The sequence below is a fragment of the Petaurus breviceps genome, unplaced genomic scaffold (assembly GCF_028583685.1).
Source record: "Petaurus breviceps papuanus isolate PSGF00001 unplaced genomic scaffold, PetGlider_PUasm1.0 76, whole genome shotgun sequence".
NCBI classification, from domain to species: domain Eukaryota; kingdom Metazoa; phylum Chordata; class Mammalia; order Diprotodontia; family Petauridae; genus Petaurus; species Petaurus breviceps.
Genome location: NW_027186473.1, coordinates 27351469 through 27376726, shown reverse-complemented (window position 1 = coordinate 27376726; position 25258 = coordinate 27351469). Strand labels below are relative to the sequence as shown.

General features: G+C 36.3%; 1 protein-coding gene across 3 annotated transcripts in view; it reads left to right on the top strand.

The window, feature by feature from the left end:
- Nucleotides 1–24628, top strand: part of LOC138175058 (transmembrane protease serine 11B-like protein) — a 41598-nt gene extending 16970 nt beyond the window's left edge. Inside the window, exons 2-10 of one of the 3 annotated variants that reach the window (XM_069105338.1) lie at nucleotides 599–717; nucleotides 11695–11813; nucleotides 11915–11982; nucleotides 14920–15080; nucleotides 16609–16647; nucleotides 16871–17045; nucleotides 19393–19652; nucleotides 20813–20955; nucleotides 22225–24628. In XM_069105338.1, the coding sequence (XP_068961439.1) occupies nucleotides 599–717; nucleotides 11695–11813; nucleotides 11915–11982; nucleotides 14920–15080; nucleotides 16609–16647; nucleotides 16871–17045; nucleotides 19393–19652; nucleotides 20813–20955; nucleotides 22225–22386 (1246 nt within the window). In that variant the 3' untranslated portion in view covers nucleotides 22387–24628. Of the gene's footprint in view, nucleotides 1–598; nucleotides 718–5812; nucleotides 5946–11694; nucleotides 11814–11914; nucleotides 11983–14919; nucleotides 15081–16608; nucleotides 16648–16870; nucleotides 17046–19392; nucleotides 19653–20812; nucleotides 20956–22224 lie in introns of those variants that run through there. The other 2 variants (XM_069105339.1, XM_069105340.1) reach the window with 2 other exon arrangements.
- The last annotated feature ends 630 nt before the right edge of the window (nucleotides 24629–25258 follow it).

The following is a 25258-nucleotide window of genomic DNA, read 5'->3' as shown; positions in this document are numbered from 1 at the left end:
TATATATATATATATATATATATATATATATATATATATATATATAAATAACTTACACTATATATATACATATATACATATATGTGTGTGTACATGTATATATACACAGAGGGCACAGGGTGAGTTGCATATGAAGGGATGATGTCTAAAAAATAAAATTAAGAGGTGAGAGAGGAATATATTGGGAAAAGGAGAAAGGGAGAGCTAGAATAGGGTAAATTATCACACATAAAAGAGGCAAGAGAAAGCTATTACAATGGAGGGGAAGAGCAGGGAGGTCAAAGGGAATGAGTCAACCTTACTCTCATTGGATTTGGCTTAAGGAGGGAATAACATACACACTCAACTGGGTATCTTACCCTACAGGAAAGCAGGGGGGAAGGGGATAAATGGGAGTTATGAGAGGGCAGACTGGGGGAAGGAGGAATCAGTATGTTTGTCATCTTGGGGTGGGGTAGGTAGGGGAGAAAATTTGGAACTCAAAATCTTGTGGAAATGAATGTTGAAAACTAAAAATAAATAAATTCTGAAAAAAGGAAGTAAGGTTGAATGAGAATTACTATTATTATCTAATTTATCTTCTCTTTTTCCTTTCCAGACCAGTTATAACTTCCCAAAGAGCATCACTGCCATTATGGATGATTGCCCTTATTGTGTTCGGAGTACTGGCCGTCTTGGGAGTTACGATTGGTCTCCTTGTTCATTTTCTAGCAGTTGGTCAGTGTTGACAATATTATTTTTCCATTGCCACAAACTCTCCCTTCAAAAGTAAAACTAAACATGAATGCTTATGAATAACTTAAATCCATTCAAAATGGTTTGCTTAAGGGATGTTAATTTCCTTTAAATTTATTTAAAAAAAAAACCTTCTGTGTAGGCAGGCAATGGGCAACAATCATTTATTTATTCAGTTACCAAGTCCCAGGTACTATGCTAAGCCCTGGAGACACAAAGACAGGAAAGAACACAGTCTCTGCCCTCAAGGAGTTTGCATTCTAATGGGAGAATAAAGCACATAAAAGAGAGCATAAAGAAATAGATGGGAGACAGTGCGGGAGATATGTTAATAGGAAAATGATATCTTAGCATTATTATAAAAGTAGTTTTGACATCAAGGACTTGCTGAAAGGGTCTCTGGGAATCCCTGGGGCCATAGATTGAGCTTTGAAAACTACTGATCTAGTCTAACTTCACATTTGACAATTAAGGAAACTGAAGTCAGAGTGGGGAAGCAATTTATACAAGATCACAGATGCAATAGATAGCTGAGCTCTGAATAGTAAGCTTCCTGACTAGTGATCACATGATTTGAATTGATTGGGGCAAACCAACAAGCCTTGTTGGGGTTGTTTACATTAGACTGACCTATAGTTGTTATAATGGCTAGTAGGTGAGTAGGTGAGTAGGTAGTTCAGAAGCGGCACGATTTAAAAGAGATATACAGCTCATTAATAGCATATTTAGTGATTATAAGCCTTATATTTCTTGTTGTTATTCAATTGCTTTTCAGTTCTGTTCAACTCTTCATGACTCCAGTTAGGGTTTTCTTGGCAAAGATACTGGAGTGGTTTGCCATTTCCTCCACCATGTCATTTTATAGATAAGGAACTAAACCAAGCAGATGCCCATATTGTTATATTATGCTTATTTTAAATAAGATAATGATATTATTATTTAGCAAACTAAAATTGGAAGTTAAAATGTTTGGTTTGTTATGCAATAGGTAGAACATAAGTTAAACAATGGAATTCTCCAGTCTAATGTAAATATTTTATAGCCTATGGTAGGACCAGGGAAGTAGATTTCCAGCTATATTCCTAAGCTAATACATCATTCTCACCATTTAACATGAAACAGAATAGTTATTATTCACATTAATGAAGTAGAGCCAGGAAGATGAAGCATGGGAAAGAGTGGATTAAAAAAAATAAAGTGTTTATTTTCTCTGGGATGTAGTTGAAGATACGTAATTATTTAGAGTACATTCTTAGGTACAGCTTCCTCACACAGACTCAGAGTGGGAAGGCACTTCCAAGGCCTTCTAGTCCATCTCATAACTTACCAAGAATCTTCTCTACAACATATCCAAGGCCTTGCCATCCGATCTTTGAAGACATACAGAAAATAGGAAGATGTTAATTAAATCCAAAAACAATCCATTCCAGTTTTGGAGCTTAAATCGTTAGAAAATTTTTCCTTACATCAAACATAAACCTGCCTCTTTGGAACTTTCACCAGCCAGTTGTTCCTGTCTTCTAGGGCCAAACAATAGAAATCCATACTCTTTTATGCAACACCTTTTCAAATACTTAAGAAATCTCTCATATTCCCTGTAGATCTTTTTCTCTACAGGTCTAACATTCTCTTCTCCTTCAATTTATATGACATTATCATATAATCCTTATATATCCCCCTCAAGACCTTTCATCAAATTTATTCCTCATCTCTGAGTCCTCTCTTTATATTATCAATGTCCTTGCCAAAATGTATCTCCCAGAACTTCACACAATATTCTGGAAGAAACCTGAGCAGAGATTAATGCAAGAGAACTATCAATTCCTTAGTCCCAGACAATGTTTCTCAATACAGGATAAGATCATGTTAACTTTTTTTTAAACTTCCATGTCACATTGTTAACTCATATTGAACAGTGCATTAAAATCTCCAGATCATTTTCAAATGAACTGATGTCTGTCTATGCCTCCACATATTGTTTTGAAACTGATATTTTGAATCCATGTGAGAATTTAACTTAATCCATAATCAATTTAATCTTTATTGAAGCAGTCTAGCAATCCTGTCAAGACCTTTTTTTAATATCCTGATAGTTTTCCAAACTGCTACCTTTCCCACCTAGCTTTACATCTCGTGCTATCAATTCCTTTATCCAAGTCAGTTATAAAAATGTTTAATGCCACAAGGTCCAGCAGAAGTTCCTGGAATACTCCACCTGAGATCTCTTTCCATGTTGATATCAAATCATTAATGACTACTCTCCCAGTCCAGCAATTCCACTAATTCTAAATCTACCTAGTGAAGCTACCTGCTATCATCTAGGCTGTCTCCCCATCTTTTCCACAAGATATGGCTTTGCTAAAATCTAGGCACATTCCACATACAACATTTCTCTGAATTAACAAGTCTACTAAGACAATAAAAAATTGAAATAAGGCTAGTCTGGCATTGTCTGATCCTGATGGAGTTGTATCGACTCTCTTTTACCACTTCATTTTTCTTTTATTTGAATTTTAAATTTCTTTGAATACATTTTGTTTTTACATCATTTGTTTCTGAATATATCTCTCCTTCTTGCCTAATCAATGGATGAATCCTTGTTACAGAATTTTTTTAAAAAAGAAAGAAAACAGTTTATCAGAATTAATCAGTATATCATCCTGACAATATATGAAATAGTCCGCACTCATAACCTCCCCACCTCTGCAAAGTTAAAGGATGGAGGTTCAGTATCTCCTCTCTTCTTTGTGGCTGTTTGGTCATTATATAACATTTAGTTTCATTTTTTTGTTCTTCCATTCATGTTGTCGTGATCATCACACACAAACATGCACACACACATATAGTTTTACTAGTTCTGCTTATTTGACAGTGTATCAGTTCATATGTCTTCCCATGATTCTCTGAATTCTTTATATTAATTTATTTTTATGGTACAGTAATATTCCATTGTTTTAATGTACCACAACTTGTTTAAACATTCCCCAGTTAGCATTCATTTTGTTTCCAAGTTTTTTGCTACTCCAAAGTGTGTTACTACCAATGTTTTTGTGTATATGGGACTTTTTTTATCTACCTTTGGTTTACTTTTACTATTGCATCACTTCCTTTTCTAAATGCTTAATAAGAATTGATTTAGTAACATATTATATAATTTTTGGCAGGAATCAAAATGGAGTTCATTGGCCCCAAGTTTGCAGATCTCATACTTGGGGACCTTTTCCTTCTTCTATTCTTGCACCATCATTCTTCTTCACTACAGTTTTTAAAGATCATTGACCATTATTTAACAAGCCATCTGCCAGTTCTTTCAGTACCATGGGATCTAGTTCATCTGGGTTTTGTGATATAGTCATCAGGGCAGGTAGGCATTGGACTTTTCTTAGATTCAACTCTAAATGAATTATTTTTGTATTTTTTTCTAATTCAAATGTTATTCTACTTGGCAGAGGAAACTGAAGCAAAATGAGAAAGACTTTGTTTTCTCTTAATCATATATTGACATTGTCTTACCTACCCTGAGGAGTAAAATTCAATTTAAAAAAAGATATATAAATGTATTGTGAATGTAACTGATTAAAATTTCCACTGAGGGTTTGGATTCAGAGCTTAGTTACCCTCCCTTAGTGGTTAGTAGAACAGTCATTTTGGGAAGTCAGAGACTCATCCTCGCAATCCCATAACCTGGTCCTTGGCTAGCACCTGCAGAGCTGAACCAGAGAGGCAAGGAAGAGTGAGGAAAGGCAGGTAAAGATCTGACATGGAAGTAGGTGAATACTTAAGTATTTGGGTGTAAGAGGAATAGATTTTGCAAAGCTCATCAAAAGAGTTCATTAAACTGATAAAGAAAGGGAAAGAAGAAAACTGCCTATATTTTTCACCAAGCTAACTATCACAGAGCAGCTCTAGGTACAAAGAGTACCTAGAAAATTGCAAAAGAAAAAAAAATTAAGGAAGAAGGATATATAGGCCTATATACAAAGGCATAAAATATAGTTAGGAAGCAAAGTGACTTCGAAGGTCTAAAACAAGGATGCAAATTTGCCCTCACAGGTATCACAGAGATTTAATGGAAAGGGACGCATGACTCAAATTTGGTTCTGGACAGTGAAAGACAAGGAGGAAAAGGAGGAGGAGGAGGAGGGGGGGAGGTAGCTAAGTTACAGAAGACCCTTAGGATTGTCGTTTTTCTTAGCCCAGTAAAAGCTGAAGTTATTATGGGTAGAACTAACTGGAGGGCAAAGTTTTTCCAGGGGTCCAGCCTTTTTTTTTTAAAGGTAAATTATCTTGTATACTTTGAAGTGCTATATAAATGCTTTATATAAATCAGAGAGTCAGAGTGCTGTAATGAAAAGTGTTGTAGATGTGAATTTGGGAGAAGACCTGGTTTTGAATCCCTTCTTCAACACTAGCCATGTGAGCAAAGTCAATCTTTCTAAACCTTAGTTGCCTCATCTGTAAAATGAGGATAATAGTCCTCTTACTACTTACTTCACAAGGGGAGAAAGGTACTTGATAAATGTTAAATGGCTCTATAAACCTGAGTTATGGTGTATTAATTGGCATGAAATAATTTATGCTGCCTCAAGTGAGTTCCATTAGTTAAATTAGTTGTTGTTAAAGAATGATCACACCTCTCTATTATTGTCTGAAGTCAGTTTGAAAGAATTACTGGCTCTAGGAGATTGCTGAGCTTGCTGTCAATGGATGCTTGCTGTTCACTGTGGCCTGGGTGAATGCTGCAATACCTGGCAGAAGTGAGATGCAACTATTCCACTGGCTTTGGCAACACCCAGGGAATTGTTCCCAAGGCTTTCTTTTGAACTTGCTCCTCCAGGTTTACCAGAGAGATTAATCTTCTACAAGGACCTGTTAGTTACTCACACCTGATCTTTGAAGTGGTTTTGGTTCAGCCCCTTCTGAGTTATGATTCATTCTACAAAGCATCCCACAGAAAAATTAAAAAAAAACAGCAACAACAATAAGCATGTAATGAATGCAACAACAAACTTCTGAAAGCACATTGAGAAACTTAACTAAGAATGAGGAAATGACAGGCTGCTCCCATTTATAGGAAGTTATAATATATATTCCACAAAAACTGAATAACTCTTTAAATGTTTCCTGAATCTGGAGTTTCAGCACACTTCTGTGAAAGAAGAGAAGGAAGTATATGTAAGAGATATGGAATGTAGAATTAAAAAGACTTGGTGAGTGATTGGATATGGGGTGTCGAGAGAAAAGAGTTGGGGATTACTTGATTAGTTAAGGTCACAAACATGAAAGTAGGAGGAGGGATGGATTTAGGAATAAAACATAATGAGTCTGTTTTGGGTATGGGTGTCCAGGTGAAGATATCAATCAAAGAAGCAATTGGTGAAGTGGGTCTAGGAGAAAGATAAGAGTTAGATATGTAGGTTTGGGTGTCATCTGCATAGACAAAGATAATTGAGCCCATAGGAGCTGATCAATTCTTCAAGAGAGTACAGAGAGAAGAGAAGAGGTAGGACATATGAGCAAATAATCATAATAGAGAGTAAGGTGTAATTATTGTATAACCTAGGTATCAAATGCTATGGAGTTAGAAAAGCAAAGTCATTGTTTGGGACTAGCCCTAACATAGGCTAGTCCAATGATTCAGGTTTAGGGGTTAAGGTATTCAGAGTCTATAACATACAACAAAATGTGAGGATAAGAGATTAAAAGAATCAACTAAAGAGATACTAGCAATAAAAATCAGCAGCCCCCTTGCCTCCACAGTCAACGTGGCAACTAGACATACCAGTTAAAGGTATTCATTCCCTAGAGGGTAGCAGGAACTGAGGTAAAACTTCTGGCATTAATTCTCATTTTGCTAGCCTTTTTTTGTTTTCAGGCAGTAAAGAAGCCAATGCTATTCTTGTCTCCTTAAAGGACAAGCTTAGCCTACATGCTGCCAGAGCTGCAACCTGGCATATTAGGCACTGGGTAGAATCTTTAAAGGATTGTAGCCAGGAGAGGTATGGATGCAAATACTGCTTCTTTCATTGAGTAAACTTCTGACTAAGAGTAAATCACTGACTTACAGAATTTCTAAGGCGATACCATGAGAAAATGTATATAAAGCATTTTATAAATGTTAAGGTGCTGTATAAATGTCAGCCATTATTATTCACATTCATAAAATCTCAGCATTCTCAAGGGACCTCAGAGATCATTGAATTTATTCCATTCCTGAACAAAAAAACCTCTCTTCAACACAGTCATCAAATAATCATTCATCTTTTGCCCAAAGACCTCCAGTGATGGAGAAGTCTCTACCTCTTGAGACAATCCTTTCTACTTTTGGATACCTCTAATTGTTAGAAAAATTTTCCTTTCCTCAAGTCTAAATCTGTCTCCTTACAACTTCTACCTCTTGCTCCTAGTTTTGCCCCTGGAGGCCATGTAGAGCAAGTCTAAACTACCATCCACATGACAGACCCTCAATATATTTCAGCCCCTCCCCCATGGTCTTCTATTTCTCGTTCTAAATATTCTTCAGTTCTGTCAACCTATTTTCATGCAGTATGATCTCAATGTCATTCATCATCTTAATTATCCTGCTTTCCACATTTTTCAGCTTATCAATATTCTCCCTAAAATGTGTTGCCAAGAATTGAACACAATACATATGGTCTGTCCAGAGAAGATTGTAGTAGAACAATTACTTCCTTAGTCCTGCTATGTAGACCTCATCTAATGCAGCCTGAGACAACGAAATCACTCAGTTTGTCTAAAGCATCACATTACTTAAAGACACCATCATGGATTAGCTATCATGTTGTATTTGAAATCAGAAAAACCTAGGTTCAAATTCTGTCTCTAATCTTTATTAATTATACAATTACAGATATGTCATTTAATTATCTCTGAACTTTGGGTGATTCTTTAATACTTATCTACTGAGTTATGATAATATAGGAGATAGATCATAATTCATCAATTCTCCCACTGTCAACTCATTAAGTGAACAATTCATTAAACTTCCAGACCTTTTTTTGCCCTGTTGTACTTGAGATATTCATTTTCTGAACCCAATTGTAAGACTACATTTATTCATATCACATTTCTCTAACTTCCCAAATCTGCATTTCTTTCCTAAAGCCCCAGACTTCACTTTGGGGGCAGTGGTGAAAAACACCACTTGTTCCCCCTAAGGTCTTCAGTTTATTGCCTAGGATGTCATAATCTTTAGCAATCCTTCTTATGTTTTTTTTTTTCCTGCTGGTATCATTTATGCATATATAAATCACCAGAATGGCTACTAATTATCTAATTTGACAAGTCTTGGGAGAATCTCTGTCACATGTTAAATATAGCCCCCTGAAGGCAGTTACCTGTTTTTTGCTGCAATCAAACTGGTAAATAGCTATTTTGATATCATTCAACAGGAAGTCACTAATGATTGATACTTGTGTTTTTTTCTGTGACATTACCTAGATATTCTTTCACTTTTCATTCACCTGTCAACCTCATGTCATCATTCCCTGTTAAGACAAACAGCTGCTTCTCTTTAGAGGGTCCACCTCCTTCCTCTTTGAGAAGAGCCTCATATCTATTCCTTAGTTCTAAGAGATCAGTGATCCTTCAGTCTGTTTTCCTTTATATTATATTCCTCCATGTCTTGCCCCCCTCACACCTCACAATCTACTAATATAGTTATAAATCTTCCCCTGTATCTTTCAATTCTTTTTTTCTTTTTTGTTTTCACATTGAAGCCCTTTTTAGTTGAGATTTTTATTTTAAAATAACTGTTTTGATATCTTTTGATTTTATATTACCTTTATTTCCACTATAAATCTCTTCCCCTCCCCCTTGCAGAGACTTATAAGAGAAAAGAAAAAGTTAAGCAAAAATTATTAGTGTTTTAATTTATCCCCATACCATATGCAGTACTCTGTACCTATAGTCCCTCTACTTCTGCAAAAAAAAAACCAAACAACAGGAGATGAATTTTCAAATTCAGTCTCTTGTTTGAAACTTTATCATCACAATTACATATCATTCAGTTTCAGGTTTTGTTGTTGTTATGGGTCTTTTCATTTACACAGGTGCAGTCATTATATACATTGTTCCTATAGTTTTGCTTACATCAGTATCATATGTCTTCCTATTCTTCCCTGCATTTTTCATAGTAATTTTTGTCATGCACATTTAATATTCCATTACATTCATGTATCACAATTTGTATGGCCACTTCTGGATTGGATGGGCAATTACTTTATTTCCATTGGCATTTTTCATTTATTGTTAAAGAACACTTGATTTTCCCTGATTACCTGGATTGTGAAAAAGGATTCCCTAAGTCCCTTACTTTTTTTTTCTAGGAGAAGGTACTTATATACATTGAGTGTATAGCACTTGGTCATGACAGAAATACAAACATCACATACTTTTTGTTGACATTGAAAAATTCTCCCTGCTAGAAATAAGATCTGGCTTTTGTCACTCTTATTAGTAGCAATTTTGGAAAACCGCCATTTCAAGTTGCTTTGGGGGGATTTTCAATTCTGGAGTCTACTCTCATCTCATTAGCACTTTCACCTCTGGAATTTCTGCTCTGGGGACCACAGTTTTCATTGCTGACTACCCCCACCTGGCCCACTATTTCAGGCAGAGCTTTCATAACTCATTTCATTCTCTATTCTCACCCACAAGTCTCTTTTCACTCAATATCTTCTCACTAAAAGTCTATCCTTCCACCCTCCAATTCTGCAACCATGATGGAATCCAATGTCATTGCTTGTTGAAATGGTAGGTAAGTCTACTTCTTTATAGCCCCACTCACCAGCCCTATAGCTTTGTTCTTCCTTTATATTTGATAGTTAGGTCCTGCTTCCACCACTTATCAGCTAGTAGTACAACTTCTCCGCATTTCAATTTCCTCATTTTAAAATGAAATGATTGTACTTAATCACCTGTAACATCTCTTTCATCTTGAAGTCTATAATACTAAGTGTATGTTTCTCTTTGAGGGGAAGAATGACTTCATTTTTGTCTCTTTGTCCCCAAATTTGTGCCTCATACATAGTAGGCCCTTGATAAATGCTTGTTGATTTATTTGCATATTGTTTCTTAATTAGCATGTGAGTTTCTTGAGATTAGGGACTGTTTTTTCCCCTTTGTTTATGTCTCCAGTGCCTAGCATAATGCCTAGTACATAGTAGGAGTTTAATAGATCATTGTTGAAGATTAATTTATAGTCAGTTCTTATCTCTTTATTCCCAGGTGCTAATACAAAGTTATATACATAGTGGGCCCCTTATAAATACTTGTTGATTAATATATAGTCTATTCTAACTACTTGACTCTTCAAACTTCCCTTCCCAACATTCCATGTGGATCCTCTGTCACTGTTTATATAACCTGATCCTTATTGTAATGCACATTCTTAACATCATTACGGAATCCCATTTTAAAACTGATGTCACAATAATCTCCTAGACAGTTCTTTCTCTAAATACTTTTATTACTTAAAGTACCAAACCACATTTTGCACTTGGTAGTATAATTTTGAATTGCCCTCTAGTTGTTTTTACCTCTTATCCTCATCTCCCAAAGCAGACTTCTTAAGGGCAAAGACAACGTCTAACACTTCTCATGTATTCTTTCAGTATTGTAATATGATAATGATAACTGAAATTTATAAAATACCTTAAAATTTGCAAAATGTTTTCTTTCATCATATCTTTGGGGTTGCCCAATAATCTTGTAAAATAATTATTGTAGATATTATTAAATGTCAATTTACAAATAAAAAGACTGAGGTTTAGAGCTTAAACCAATTGCTCCAGGTTACACGAAGAAGTCAATGAGATGGGATTTGCTTCCAGGAAGGAACCTTTTCCACTATGAAAGATGGTTTCTATTGTCATGAAAATAATCCTAGTTGCCCAGGCAGTACTCAATATTTATTGCTCAATTCTAATAGAAAATCTTATCTAAGGTATTTCTGCAAAAATGCAGATAACACCAAAGCCTTCATGTGGTTGTTGTGAGGATCAGATGAGCTAATATACACAAACACTTTGAAAGGCTTAATGTATTATATCAATGTGAGTTAGTATTTCAATAAAAATGAATACCTACCCCCTGCTAATAGGAGCAGGTTGGTGGAGCAGTGGATGGAGTGCTGGGTCTAGATTCAGGAAGACCTGAATTCAAATCTGGCCTCAGACACTTAGCTACGTAATTTTCCTCAGATTCCTCACCTATGAAATGAACTGGAGAAGGAAATGGGAAGCCACTCTGGTAAAAAATGGCATCATGAAGTGTTGGACACAACTGAACAACAGCGACAAAGCTCTTCTGACCTTTTGCCCAATTTATCCTTGTTGGGTTGCTTGATCCATTTTATTTTGGGTTCAAGGAAAACTTTCTACACTGCTCTTTGGTGGAATGACTTCTGTCAGTAGATAAGCCAAATATGTTTATTTGATTACCTCCAATTTTCAGTCAAACAACATGCATTTTTTAAACACTTACTACTTGCCAGACCCTGTGCTAAGTTCTGGGAATACAAATATAAACAGTTGCCACCCACAAGAAATTTATTTTTTAATGGGGGAAGATAATGCATGAAAGGAAGTTGAAAAGAGAGATATTAGATTGGGTGGGGAGGAGGTGGCACGGAAGGGAAAGTCCTGTGAGCAGCCTGGAGAGGAATGAAGGTCACATTGTTCTGAGCACCTTACTTAAATGTTGATTCCAGGAAGAACCACCCAATCAGAGGGAGAGATCACAGGGTCTGAGGGTACTTCCAAGATGTTCATTGTAGGCCCCGACTGAGCTTCTGGGATAAAGAGGCTTCTAGAGCATAGTAGAGCCATCTACTAAATTAAAGATGTCTTGGATATCTTTTTTTTTTTTTCTTGGAGGGATCTGTACTTGGGTTTCCTTTTGGTTATATAGTCCCATTATCATTTCTTTCTTTCATAGAAAATAAGATCTACTACTATCAAGGAAATTTTAAAATTAAAGGTATTCCATACAATAGCAATTATGAAAAAGAGACTTCAGAAGAAACTGCAGCTCTGAGCAAAATGATTGAGACTCGGGTAAGTCAAGGCTTACCTATACTCATCTCATTATAAATTCTCTTGAAATATGAATATGCTATTGGAGTTGTCTTATTAACTCATTTTTTTCCTTTTAACAGATGACTGATGCATTTCAAGCTTCTAGCATACACACTCAATATATCAACTCTCAAGTCACCAAGCTATTGTAAGTCAAATCTTATTCAAAAGCAAATAGCGCAAAAAGTGATTAACTCATCATACAAGTCTTTGTATTGCAGGTTCTTTCTGTCAAAAGAAAAATTATCTAAATTTTACAGTTAATATTCAATAAGAGTCTAATATGGGGCATTAACCTAAGTGGCTGTCTGATATTCAGTGTAAACCCCCAAAATAAGTACCTTTTTTATAAGGTGTGAATGGCTTAATGCTAACTTGTTCAATTGTCAAATGATAAATTAGGAAATACATATCATTAAATAGGTATTCACATCATAAGTGATTATTTTTTGATCTCTGATTTTGATATAATATTACATAAAGTAACTATGTTGACAGTGAACAGAGTGCTGTACTTGGAGTCAGAATGCCTGGGTTCACATCCTCCCTTAGACACTAGCTGGGTGGTCCCAGGCAAGTCATTTGACCTCTCAGCCCCAGTTTCCTTATTTGAAAAATTAGGATAATGACAGCACAAATCTTGTAAGTTTATTGAAAGGATTAACTGAAATATTATTTGTAAAATACTTTGGAAACTTCAAAATGCCTTAAACATGCTAGTTATTATTTTTAGTTTAATATCAGTTGACTTTTAATTATCCATGTCCTATTTTCTCCTTTGAACGTATGAGTTTTTTTTTTTAACTTTGTTTTGTTTTGTTGTTTTTTGTTTTTTGGAGGGGGGAAGGTAGGGAAATTGGGGTTAAGTAGCTTGCCCAAGGTCACACAACTAGTTTTGTGTTAAGTATCTGAGGCCAGATTTGAACTCAGGTTTTCTATTCTCTGCACCACCTAGCCTCCCCTGAGAGTTTTACTAAGCAATTTATGGAAGATTCTATACCTTTCCTTTCACTAAAATTGTTACAGAATAGAAGGGGAGAATATCTACATTTCGAAGATGCTGTGCATTTTTTATAACAAAGAAAAAATGCCATTCTGGTCTGAATACCAAGAAGACCTGGTTCAAATCATACTTCTGACACATACTGATTGCAGGATCCTCAGCAAGTCATTAACCTCTGATTGCCTCAGTTCCCTCAACTGTAAAATGGGGATAATAACAGATTGTTGTTTGTGTCAAATGAGATAATATTTGCAAAAATGTTGAGTATAGTGCCTGGCACACAGTAGGTAGGATGTAAATTCCCTTCCCTTCTAATACAAATTGCAGAGAAAGTACTGGTCTGAATTTGCAGACAAGTGTTCTAATTTTTTTTTTTTGGTCTCATGAATAACCTTGGAAGTCTAATGAAACCCAAGGAGTTTTCAGAATATTTTTAAATGAATACAATAAAATACATAGAATTACGAAGTAACTATATTGAAATGAAGTTATCAATACACATATAAGTTTGTATGTATGTGTTTTATAACAAGTTTACAGACTCTAGGATAAAAACTCTTAGCAGAGGGAGTTTTCATATTCAGGAATTCATACATTAGCATAGGGCCTATATTAATGAAATTATAGGTCTAGTCCCATCCTTTTGGGAGAATGTCTGGCACACAGAAAGAGTTTAATAAATACTTGTTGACTATCCCTATCCCAATGGGGGAAAAGGGTATTTAGCCTCCTTTCTCTATACAGTCCCAGGCGATTGTCAGCAAAGCCTATTCAATCTAGTAAACATCCATAAAATGCCTACTACATGCAAGGGATTGTTCTAGGTATCAGGGGCACAAAGAAATCAAGCATTGCCCCCAACTAGCTTATATTCTATAGGATTCACATTCTGTATGCTACAAGTCTATGCTGTGACCTTATGTCCCTCCACCCCTTAGTTGTCCAAGATTTCAGGAAGCTCTTAGAATAGCATTAGGATGCATACTGCATTTCTATATGGAATATAGGAATGACTCTCTGTCTCTCCTGACTCTCTGGCCCTTATTTCTCTCAAGACAGTCAGTTTTGCAACTGTAAAATGGACCAGCCTTAAACAAACCCTAGCCCAGATGGTCTGGTTTTCTTTGATTTTATCTGTTACCTATAAGTAGCCTTAGAATGGTGGAGAGACTAATGACCTCATTTGATTTATTGGCAGTAGAGGATGTCTTCATGCCCCCACAAATCAACAGCACTGCCTCCAGGTTTATTTGTAACGCCTTCTTCTAAAAGTGATCTTTCCTTCTTTCAAACTCCCAGAGAATTTGCTCATACATTTCATTCATTAATCCATCAAATCTTTGTTGAATTCCTACCATGCGCAATGTACTATACTTAGCTTTGTGGGTGATGTAAAGATAATTTGTCACATTCTCCCTTGTATTATAGTTATTTGCATACATGTTTGATTCTCCTTCTTGATTGAGGACAAGCATTACTTATTTATTTTTGTCTCCTCCATGACATCTAGCTCAGTATCTTATACTTGGGTATTCAATAAATCTTTGTTGAATGAATAGGTGATCTTGGTTTATGCCCAGATCATATCTCTTCTTATATGCCTCTAACCTATATCTATTAACTTTAGAGTGTTAATAAAGATAGGGTTTTTTTTTCCCCATTGACTAATGGATACACACATGTATGCAGTATATATGTATATCCATAATGTCTCTGTATAAATACCTCATAGATATAAGAGATTGAATTTTAGCATTAGAAGGGATCTCAAAGGTCATTTGGTTCAATTATTACCCAAATCTCACATCCTATTTACAGTATTAGAGAAATTATGTCCACAAAAATCAGTCTTCCAGACTCAGTTTAAAAACATCTTCGGTGATGGGAAATTCATTACACTACCTCCTGAGGCATCCCATTTCATTTTCAGATAGTGCTAATTGTTGGAACTTTGTCTTTATTTTGAGCTTAAATTGCCTATATTCAGAAACATTTTGGGAACTAATTAAGCAGCATCAGAGCAGAGACCATGCAAGGGAAATCTTCCTTTGCCAACATAATGAACAAATGTACTTTTTCCAGCCCAAGCTCTGATGGTGTGACAGTAGATATTTGGCTCATGTTGAAGTCTTCCCCGGGAAGGAAAGCAGATATGAGAAGAAAAATTGGAAGTGTCTTAGATCGCATGCTGAAGAATAACTCTGCCTCCTTTACGGCTGATCCTTCTTCCCTCAAGCTTACAGGCAAGTGTAAATATGCCATTCATTCATTTAACTGTCATTCTATATAAGCTTCATTATATAGGGGATTCCAGCCACCATTATTCCAACTCTTAGTTTGACAATAAAAAGAAAGTTACTGTTCTGTCATTGCACAACTAAAATTAGCATGAATCACTAAAACTCTCCATTGGACCTGAATGACCCTCCCCTGCTCTGTCAGTCCTCCACCTCATGACATTTCTCCAAAGAAGGCATTGACCTCAGTACTATGTGATATAACACCTAACATCTCCCACATCATCTTCTAGCACATTGTTTTGTGTATTATAGATGCCCAACGAATATTTGCTAAATAAATAAATTATCATTGATACTAGGTCATTTCTCTATTCATGTACTATATGTATTATATAGATTGATACAGCCAGGTACATTTCTTATACTTGACTAATGTGCCTGTATATACTATATTTTCAGTCCATTTAAAACAGATAGAAGGTCCTTTTAGACCTTTCTGTTATTTGGCAGGGATCTCAGGAAGTCTCATTTTCCTGGCTCACCTAAATGACTAGAGCACTGGACTTGGAGTCAGGAAGACATAAATTCAAATCCTGCATGAGACAAGTCACCTGAGCAAGTCACTTAATCTCCTCCAGCTTCAATTTTTTAATCTATAAAGTGGGGATAATAATAGCACCTACCTCATATGACTGTTGTGAGGATCAAATAAGATAATTTGTAGTGCTTTGCAAATTTTAAAACATGATACAAATGTTAGCTATTATAGCTCTTATTGGTGGTGATGGTGGTGGTGGTGGTGGTGATGGTGGTAGTAGTAGTATTAGTAGTAGTACCACCATGAAGGGAACCTGGAAACAAGGTTCCACTTTTGATCATTTACATAATAAAGCTAAATGAAAACATGAATTCTAGGTACACATTGCACATTCACCTTGAGGGACAGTTCTAAGCAAGGTTCAATTTGATTCAGTTCAGTTCAACAAGCATTGACAAGCACCTGCCATGTGTAAGGCACTATGTACTTGCCTTGGGATGCAAACCCAAAGCAAAGAAATACACTCTTCCCTGTTCTCAAGGAGCTTACATTTTTCTTGGGGACACAACATTTACACAGATAGATAGGGAAAAACAATTTGAAGAGGAGAAGTCCATGAACATCTAAGGGGATGAGGAAAGGCTTTTGGTAGGAGGTGACAACTGAGATGAGCCTTGAAGGAAACTAAAGATCCTAAGAGGTGGATATAAGGAGGCAATGTCTTCCAATCTTTGGGCACATCTATATGAAGGCACAAAATGTATACACTATGTAGTTGTGGACCAATGACAAAAACCTGAATCCCTGTGATCTCATAGGATCCTTATTCTCCTGAACTGATGCTTTCTTCCCATGTGCCCTGAAATCCTTTTCCATCTAGGTGATCCCTGACTTTCATATACCCCATGTCATGGACATCATGACAGAGAAAATGAAGTCAGAAAAAAATATATGCTCTGTGTTAAACTTATTGTATATTTGTTTTTGTTTCAGAAACCAGTAAAGTACATGCTGAAAGGACAATCAACAATTGTAAGTTGAGAAAATTTAGAATAATAACAGCAAGAACAATAATAACAACACATAATAGTGTTTTGGATCTATAGAGTAAAGATTGAGATACAAAAGTCCTTAGTGAAAAGAGTGCATCCATTTCCTCAAACCTCAAAAGAAAATGTAAATCATTTCAGCTGTGACTCTGTAGCATAATTAAAGAAACTTAAGAAAACCAATTGATTATTTTTTTTTCTGACAGGCTGTGGGAGGAGGGCAAAAATGTCCTCAGCATATGACAGAATTAAAGGAGGATCCGCTGCTCAGGAAGGGGAATGGCCATGGCAAGCTAGCCTGAAGGTCAGGGGACGACATTATTGTGGGGCATCTCTGATTAGCAACAGATGGCTGGTGACTGCAGCTCATTGCTTTAAAGAGTGAGTGACATATACCAAGCTAAGGCCAAAATGTGTACATGAGTTAGACATAAAAGGTGATACCATAAGCAAATTAGAAGAGCATGGAATACCTGTCAGATCTATGGATAAGGGAAGAATTTAGAACCAAACAAGATATAAAGAGTGTTATGAAATGTAAAATGGGTAATTTTGATTATATAAAATTTAAAAGATTTTGCACAAGCAAAACCAATAAAACCAAGATTGGAAGGAAAGCAGAAAACTGGGGGAAGAATATTTGTATAGAAAGTATCTCTGATAAAGACCTCATTTCTTAAATACATGTATAACTGAGTCAAATCCCTAAGATTATTAGTCATTCCCCAATTGAAAAATGGTCAAAGGAGGTCAGGCAGAGAAATCGAAGCTGTTTATAATCATATGAAAAAATGCTCTAAATCACTATTGATTAGAGAAATACAAATTAAAACAACTCTGATGTAACACCTCACACCCATCACATTGGCTAATATGACAAAAAAGAAAAATAATAAATGTTGGAGGGATTGTGGGGAAACTGGGATACTATTGCATTGTTGATGGTGTTGTGAACTGATCCAAATATTCTGGAGAGCAATTTGGAACTATGCCCAAAGACCTATAAAACTGTGCATACCCTTTAATCCATTAATTAAGGACTATCAGGTCCTTATCCCAAAGAGATTTTTTTTTAAAAGGGAAAAGAACATATTTGTACAAAAAATATTTATAGCATTTCTTTTTGTAGTGGCTAAGAATTAGGAATTGAGAGGATGTCCATCAATTGGATAATGGCTGAACAAGTTGTGATATATGATTGTAATGTAATATTGTACTATATGAAATGATGAGCAGGATGATTTCTGAAAAAACTTGGAAAAATTTATACAAACTGATATAAAGTGTGATGAAGCAGGAAAACACTGTACACAGTGACAGCAATATTATATTATGAATAACTATGAATGACTTAGCTATTTTCAGCAATACAATGATCCAAGACAATCCCAAAGGACTCATGGTAAAAAGTGATATCCACATTCAGAGAAAGAATTGATGTCAGCTGAATACAGACTGAGCATACTATTTTCTCCTTCCTTCCTTCCTTCTTTCCTTCCTTCCTTCCTTCCTTCCTTCCTTCCTTCCTTCCTTCCTTCCTTCCTTCCTTCCTTCCTTCCTTCCTTCCTTCCTTCCTTCCTTCCTTTCTCTTTCTTTAATTTCCTTACATACAATGACTAGTATGGAAATACTTTACATAACTGCATATGTATAACATATCAGATTGTTTACCATCTCAGGGACCAGGGAGGAGAGAGAGAGGGAGGGGTAGAATTTGGAACTCTAAACGTAAAAAAATAAAAACCAATAAATGTTAAAAAATGTTTTTACATGTAATTGGGGGAAAATAAAATAGCATATAAAAACCAAAAGTATGATAGATTTGATAGGTTGAAAGTTCTGGGTACGGAGAAACTCAGTGCCCCACTGAAGCATAAGAATGACTTTAGGCATGCACTATGTGACCCTGGAGAAGTCACTTAACCCTCTATCAGCCTCAGCTTCCTCAATTGTAAAATGTGGATAATAATACCCCCTATCTCACAGTGTTGTGAGGATCAAATAAAATAATATTTTTATTGCACCAGGCACAGTTCCTGCCACATATAAGGCACTATATAAATGTTTATAGCCTCCATCCATCCCTCCAATCCAATTCTGGAGATTCCTAAGACTAAAGTTAAATGTCTGAAGATGGTTGGGGACAAGTGAAATTCACAGTAACTAAATGAAAGGGTTGAGTAATGGAGACATTTTAATTTGTTAATTTGTGAACATAAAACATGAAGGAAAAGTTCAATGAAACTCTTCTCTGTGGTAAGATTAGTTGTGCTTCCATAGAAAATCTTCAATATAGTTAACCTAGAGGAGCTGTGATACAGAGGGAAAGTCATCTGGGACACCAATCAGGACATGTGGATTCTAATCTGATTTTGCTATATGATCTAAGAGAAGTCTGGGTCTCAGTTCCCTCATGTATATACTGAGGGTGCTGGATTTAATTATCTTTATGATCTCTCCAAGCTCCCAAGAACTATAATCCTTATCAGTACCTGGGGCTAACTTATAGTGGTGGTGTTAGGTAGCACTTAGCTAACATTTTAAGGTTTGTGATGCACTTTACATAAGGTTTTCTCTCCCACCATCTGAGATGTCTAAGAGGGAAAGTGCTTTGAAAACCAGTGGTTGGGTTCTATTCAAAACCAGTGTGCTGTTGTTTACCAATAGAACCTTAAAATACTTGCATCCTATGAAGCAAAGACCAAAGACATCATTTTTGTTTCTTTAGGTACAAAAATATATCAGACTGGACTGTCAGTTTTGGGACTGTGGTAAATCCTCCCTACATGAAGAACAAGATAAGAGACTTTATTGTTCATGAAAACTACAACTCACATGCCCACCATGATGACATAGCTGTTGTGCTCCTTGCTGAACCAGTTTCTTTTACAAACAACGTACACCGAGTTTGTCTTCCAGAAGCTACCCAGAACTTTGTGCCAGGGTCTGATGTTGTTGTGACAGGATGGGGAGCACTTGCAAAAGATGGTATATGTACCAATAACAATTTGTATTTTCACATATGGGATAGAATTCAATTGAATTCAATTTAGCAAACATTTATGTTTTTCATATGTTCAGCCTACTCTCCTAGGTTTTAGGGATTAAAAGATAAAAAGAAACACAACCCCTGTTCTCAAGACACTTACAAGCTGACAGGAAACCTCTAGGGGTAATGCCATGTGAGAGAACCAAAGTTTTCTACTGTGCCTTAGTCCTCAGGGAAGGATAAGCCCTGAGTATCTCTAGATGACTGAAGGGATCCAGATGGGCCTGAAGGGGGTCAGCAATCTAGAGCTTGGCACCACTCATCTGGAGTCTCTGATTGAGGCAGGCTTGGGTCTAGTTAGATTTCACTCCCCATCTGCCAGTTATTCATTATGATCTCACCGTGTCTCTGTCTTTGTGTCTCAGCATCTGTTTCTGTCTCTGTGTGTGTCTCTCTTCTCCCCACTCTCCTTCCCTCCATCATATACATGCTCATACACACACCCCTACAATGGTCACCTATTCTCTCACCTCCACTTTCTTACCTTTTCTTGTACTCTAAGCTCCTTGATTGAAGGGACCCTATCACCTTTGTCTTTGTATCTACAACTTATCATAATGCCTTGCATAGTCAGGATACAATAAATATTGGCTGAATTTCTCCCTCTCACCCCCATGATGGGAAGAATGCCTCAGGAAAACAATATAATTCAGACTCTATTCCTGGAAGTCTCTCCCTAGATCTGGAGTCTTAATGCTATAGCATCAGGACTGGAATGGACCTTACAGGTTGTTTTAATTTTCTCATTTTATAGAAGGGGAAACTGAAGCTCAGAGAGTGAAATGACTCCCAGAACTAATTAACAACAGAACTAGGACTTGAACCTGGGCGTCCTTGCTCCTGGTTTAGGGTTCATTCCACTATAGCTCAAAGTTCCTGAATGGAACACCTCTGAGGGTGGGACCTAAGAGGCTTATAGCACCCTCATAGCAGTCAATGATTAAATAGGGTGGTTTAAATTAAATTTAAATTAATTAAATTTAAATTAAATTGGTTTTGTGTTTTCTTTGTTTGTTTTCCCCCCAGATAACAGGATTCTCTCTTATCAATTATTGCTATTCTTCAAGGAAGCTCATTTGCTCATTTCAATTTATTTTAGGTTCATTTCCAAAATTGCTTCAAAAAGCACCAGTGAAAATTATTGACACGGAGATTTGCAATAGTAAGGAGTCCTATGATGGTATCATACTTAACACAATGTTATGTGCAGGTTACATGGAAGGACATATTGATGCCTGTCAGGTAAGTCCATACCAACAAGAGAAATAATGCAAAGGCATCTTTCACAAAGAATTTCGTTTAGATATTTATGGGAATGATTCACAAAATTTTGTTATAATCTATATGAATTTGTATTTCCACATATGTTTATATTTACTGAGGGGTGTCTGTGTTAGAGTGGATGGAGTGAAGGTCCTGTAGTCAGGAAGTTATATATATTCAAATGTGTCCTCAGACAGTTACTATCTGTATAACCTTGGCAAGTCACTTAACTCCTCAACCTTAACCTACAGATAAGGAAACTCAGTTTTCTCACCTATAAAATTATAATAATGATAGTATGTACCTCCCATGGTTGTTGTGAGGGTCAAATGAGATAATATATTTAAAGTGTTTTGTAAAACTTAAAAATGCTATATAAATGCCAATTATTACTGCTACTATGACCACCACCACCACCATCACCATGATTACTACTACTACTTTTGTGGTATATGAGTTAAGGTTGGGGCAGCTGGACATGTGATTATATGTGTGTGTATGCATACACACACATATACATACATTTATACTCCCTCCACCACATAAATAACTCTATAAATTATAATCTTAGAAAATTGCCAGTAGTCCCAAGAGGTTAAGTAACTTGTCTGTGGTCAGGACTTGAAAACAGGTCTTTATGACTTTAAGGTTGGCCTTCTATCCTCATGCCATCATTATTTATCTTATATTTAAATTGTAGTTATTCATTCATTCAGTTGTGTCCAGCTCTTTGTGCTCCCATGGACTTATTTATGGGGTTTTTTTGGCAAAGAAATTGGAGTAGTTTGCCACTTCCTCCTCCAGGGTGTTCCCATTTTACAGATGAGGAACTGAGGCAAATAGGGGTGACACAGTTAGTTAAGTGTCTGAGGTCAAATTTGAGCTCATATCTTCCTGACTTCAGGCCAAGCACTCTATTCACTGAAGCACCTAGCTTCCCCCATTATATTGAAATAGTCTCTCAGTCAGTAAAAAATAAACCTGAGAGGTTCATAAATAATGCTTCATCCTACTTTACCCTCCCACTTTCCCCATTCCAACCTCTCCATTGCTTGGTCCAATTTATTTCAGTCAGTAACAGATTAGGTGAGGAGTGAGAAGGAAAGAGGGGCGACCTTGCCACAAAATATCAAAAGTTGTAAGGGGTCCAGGAAGTCTGGATTGGTTCAGGGGGCCGTTGGGTTTTGCTTCATGGGAAGTTTAGAAAAGTAAATTGTTATAATGATACATACATCTTCCTGTGTTTAGGGTGACTCTGGTGGACCACTGGTTCACCCCAATTCTCGAAATATCTGGTTCCTTGCCGGAATAGTGAGCTGGGGAGATGACTGTGGCAAAAAGAATAAGCCAGGTGTCTACACTCGGGTGACTTCCTATCGTCCATGGATTGCTTCCAAGACTGGTATTTGAGAAAAGCATTTTGTAGACATAATGTCAGATCATACGTGTCTATGATGGCTGCACTTTATCTAACATATGTTTTAAAGCATTTTTGGCAAATGGATGTTAAAACCATATTATCTTGAAAGTTTACATATAGAACTATTTGCAGTGCTCCTGTTCTCCTCAAACAAAGCACTTTGTCTGAATTTCTCCTTTACTCCCATCACTCCCTATACTATGTACTGTGCTTAGCTGGGAAGGTGTTCTACCTCCCCAGCAGAATATAAACTCCGTAAAGGGAGGGACCATGTCATTCTCCTTTAAACAAATCCTTTTGTTCCCAGTGTCTAATATTTAGTTGAATTATATCATACTCAAATATCCTAGTTCACCATTTATTAAAATACTATATAGGATTTAATTCCTAAAGAGAACTCAGAAATGATCTAGTCCAATCCCTTTATCTTCTGAAGAGGGAACTCGGCTCCAGGGAGGGTAATTGATTTGTGAAGGTCACAAAGGTAACAAATAGCAAAAAAGCACTAGAAGTTTGAGTGAAGAAAAGGAAAATATGGCCAATACTTAAAATGTTTTTTTTTTTAATATCAGGATGAAGTCTTCATGTTTTTCTCCCCTACAGTCCCATCAACATGGAACATTATCATATTTGTTTAGGTTTGTTTGGTGTTTTTTTTTCAGATCACAGATGATCAATATAGTCCTCAGCACTATAATTTACCTTTCAAACAAATTTTTCTTCTGTTTTCCTAGATCCTTTGCACCTGAATGGATTTATTAGTATTTGGCAATGCCTTTGATTTTAACCATTCAGCTTTTAGAAATTTATGTCAGTCTGTTCTTGCCCATTAGAATATAGTCCATTTTATCTAACAATACTGTAAAAGATTGCCACTAAAGCCTTAATTAGCTTGGATTGGCATATACAGTATTTTATTTCCTGTTGCTGCCTTCAATTGTGGGGAAGCATGTGGTTTCAGCAATAACTACAAACTCTGGGTTCTAATCCTTTATTTGTACTGGGGCCATAAACAGCCATCTTTATCACTGTGTAATCAACAGCTGCCCTTTATGCAGCACTTTATGGTTTACAAAGTACATAAATGACTTCACAACCACCATGTGGGTGGGGGAAGCAGAACAGGTTTTTCATCCATTGTATAGATGAAGAAACTCAGACAACAGAGGTAAAGTCATTTGCTCCCAGTCATACAGCTGGTTAGTGACAGAACCAGGGCTTGAACTAGTGTCTTTTGATTCCAGATTCATTAGATTTTCTCCTATGATCTGACTTTCTATATTATAACTATATTTCTATATTATGGCTATATTTCTGTATTATGACTTTCCACTCCTGTAAACCATGGATAAGAAAGTCATATAGATTAAATACAAAAAAAAATTATCAGTGAAGCTGTAGATTTCTGAAGAAATTCTAAGTAGCATTAACTTTATTTAAGAAGAAAATATATACCTGGATTCAGGAGGACCTGACTCCAAATCTAGCCTCAGACACTTACTGGCTGTGTGACCCTGGGCAAGTCACTTAACTCCAATTAAAGAAGAAGATATATACTTAGAAATACAATAATCTAAGACAATTCTGAAGGATTTATGATGAACATGTTTTCTACCTCCAGAGAAAGAACTGATGGAGACTGAATGCATATTGAAAACATATATTTAAGCTTTCTTAATTATTCCTGTTTTTAAAAATTTTTTTGCTCTGTATTTTCTTTTGTAACATGTCTAGTATGGAAATGTCTTGCATGACTACACATGTATAATTTATAACATAGTGCTTGCCTTTCCAAGGAGCAGAGAGGGAAGGGAGAAAGGGAGAGAATTTGGAACTCAAAATTTTTTTAAAAGAATGTTAAAATGTTTTGTGTATGTGTAATTGAGAAATAAAATAAAGTAAAATGTAAAAAAAATAAAGATTGCAAACTATCCAGGTGCTCACGCATGAGACAGAGAGAGAGAGAGAGAGAGAGAGAGAGAGAGAGAGAGAGAGAGAGAGAGAGAGAGAGAGAGAGAGAGAGAGAGAGAGAGAGACAGAGAGAGAGAGAGAGAGAGAGAGAGAGAGACACAGAGAGAGAGAGAGAGAGAGAGAGAGAGAGAGAGAGAGAGAGAGAGACAGAGAAAGAGAGAAAGAGAGACAGAGAAGGAAATATACAAAGCAGAAGCCTTATAATATATGGTTCCAAAATGTGTAATATTCTGTGATTAAAATGTATTAAAAAACAGTCTACTTGACTTTTGTTCAAGGTCACTATTTGGAGGGGGGGGTGGCCTGTGGTAACTTTTCTTTTAAGTGGCATTATTTAAAATACATTTGTTCACTTATTTTATTCAGTCTAACATTTGTTCCTATTTCCCATGGAAGCAGGCATGAAGTTCCTGTTTATGATCTGCAGTTTGCAGAACTCTATGTGATTTTAGGTACTAAGGCTTTTATTGCTATTAGCTATTCCAGAAGTTACTTCTGGAAATTTCTTTTGTGTTCACACACTGAATTTCATAGGATCATAGATTTAGAGCTAGAGAAATCCTTAGAGCATATCCAGTTTAACTTCCCTCATTTGACACTTGAGGTTCAGAGAAGTGACTTGTCCAAGGTCACACAGTTAATGTGTGGAAGGCAGTATTTGAATCAGGGTCTTTCTAACTGTAAGCTGAGTGCCTTAGTTACTATACCATTCCATATGAAAGTTCTACATTAAAGTCCTTAATCTGTTTTTAATGTATTGATGGTCTGGTGTAGCGGCAAGCACCCCAGGGTCCCCAGGGTGCCTGCTCACACAGGTTCTTGGATCTGCTTTGTTAAAGGAAAGCAACTCAAAATGGGTTAACAAGCTTACTTTAATCAGTCAGACATATA